The sequence below is a fragment of the Trypanosoma theileri genome (genome assembly GCF_002087225.1).
Source record: "Trypanosoma theileri isolate Edinburgh chromosome Unknown TM35_Tth_142_V1, whole genome shotgun sequence".
NCBI lineage: Eukaryota > Euglenozoa > Kinetoplastea > Trypanosomatida > Trypanosomatidae > Trypanosoma > Trypanosoma theileri.
Genome location: NW_021639984.1, coordinates 9476 through 9963, shown reverse-complemented (window position 1 = coordinate 9963; position 488 = coordinate 9476). Strand labels below are relative to the sequence as shown.

Here is a 488-nt window from a genome sequence, read left to right as displayed (position 1 = left end):
AACAAATACAGCAGTACAAAAAAACAATACATAGGAACCCACAAATATAACATCTCACAAAAACAAAACAGCAATACATTACTACAATGACTGGTTTATCTTGCTTAAAGGTGCCATTTGGCATATATAGTTACAATAGAATCAGCAGTTTTTGAACACATTTCCTCACGAAAAGATGATATATCGACACTAAAAGTTTGGGTGGCAGAGCTTCTGTTACGAAAACGACATGCGTCAAATCCTGGTCTGCCTTCAGAAAACATACTCCCACTAAAACAAAAGGAAACATCAGTGCTTACTGGAGAAAATAACCCCAATCCACCAACACTCAACTTCCGCTCCATAACACGACCAAGCTTCAGAGCAAGACGCTGTATCAAATCATTCGAGTAGGTGTCCTCACCCACAGAATCAGACCTCGGGGGTACACGAACACTCCAGCGCTTGCAGAGCGGTAGCAAAAGTTTAAGCCGTTGAACACAAGGAAA

At 41.0% G+C, this 488-nt stretch overlaps 1 protein-coding gene across 1 annotated transcript; it reads right to left on the bottom strand.

Annotated features, from left to right (window-relative positions):
• Positions 1-104: 104 nt before the first annotated feature.
• Positions 105-488, bottom strand: TM35_001421030 (uncharacterized protein; the record flags this gene model as incomplete). The annotated part of the gene is made up of 1 exon (XM_029031892.1): positions 105-488. A coding segment is annotated over one exon (384 nt), but the record flags the coding sequence as incomplete, so codon positions are not given.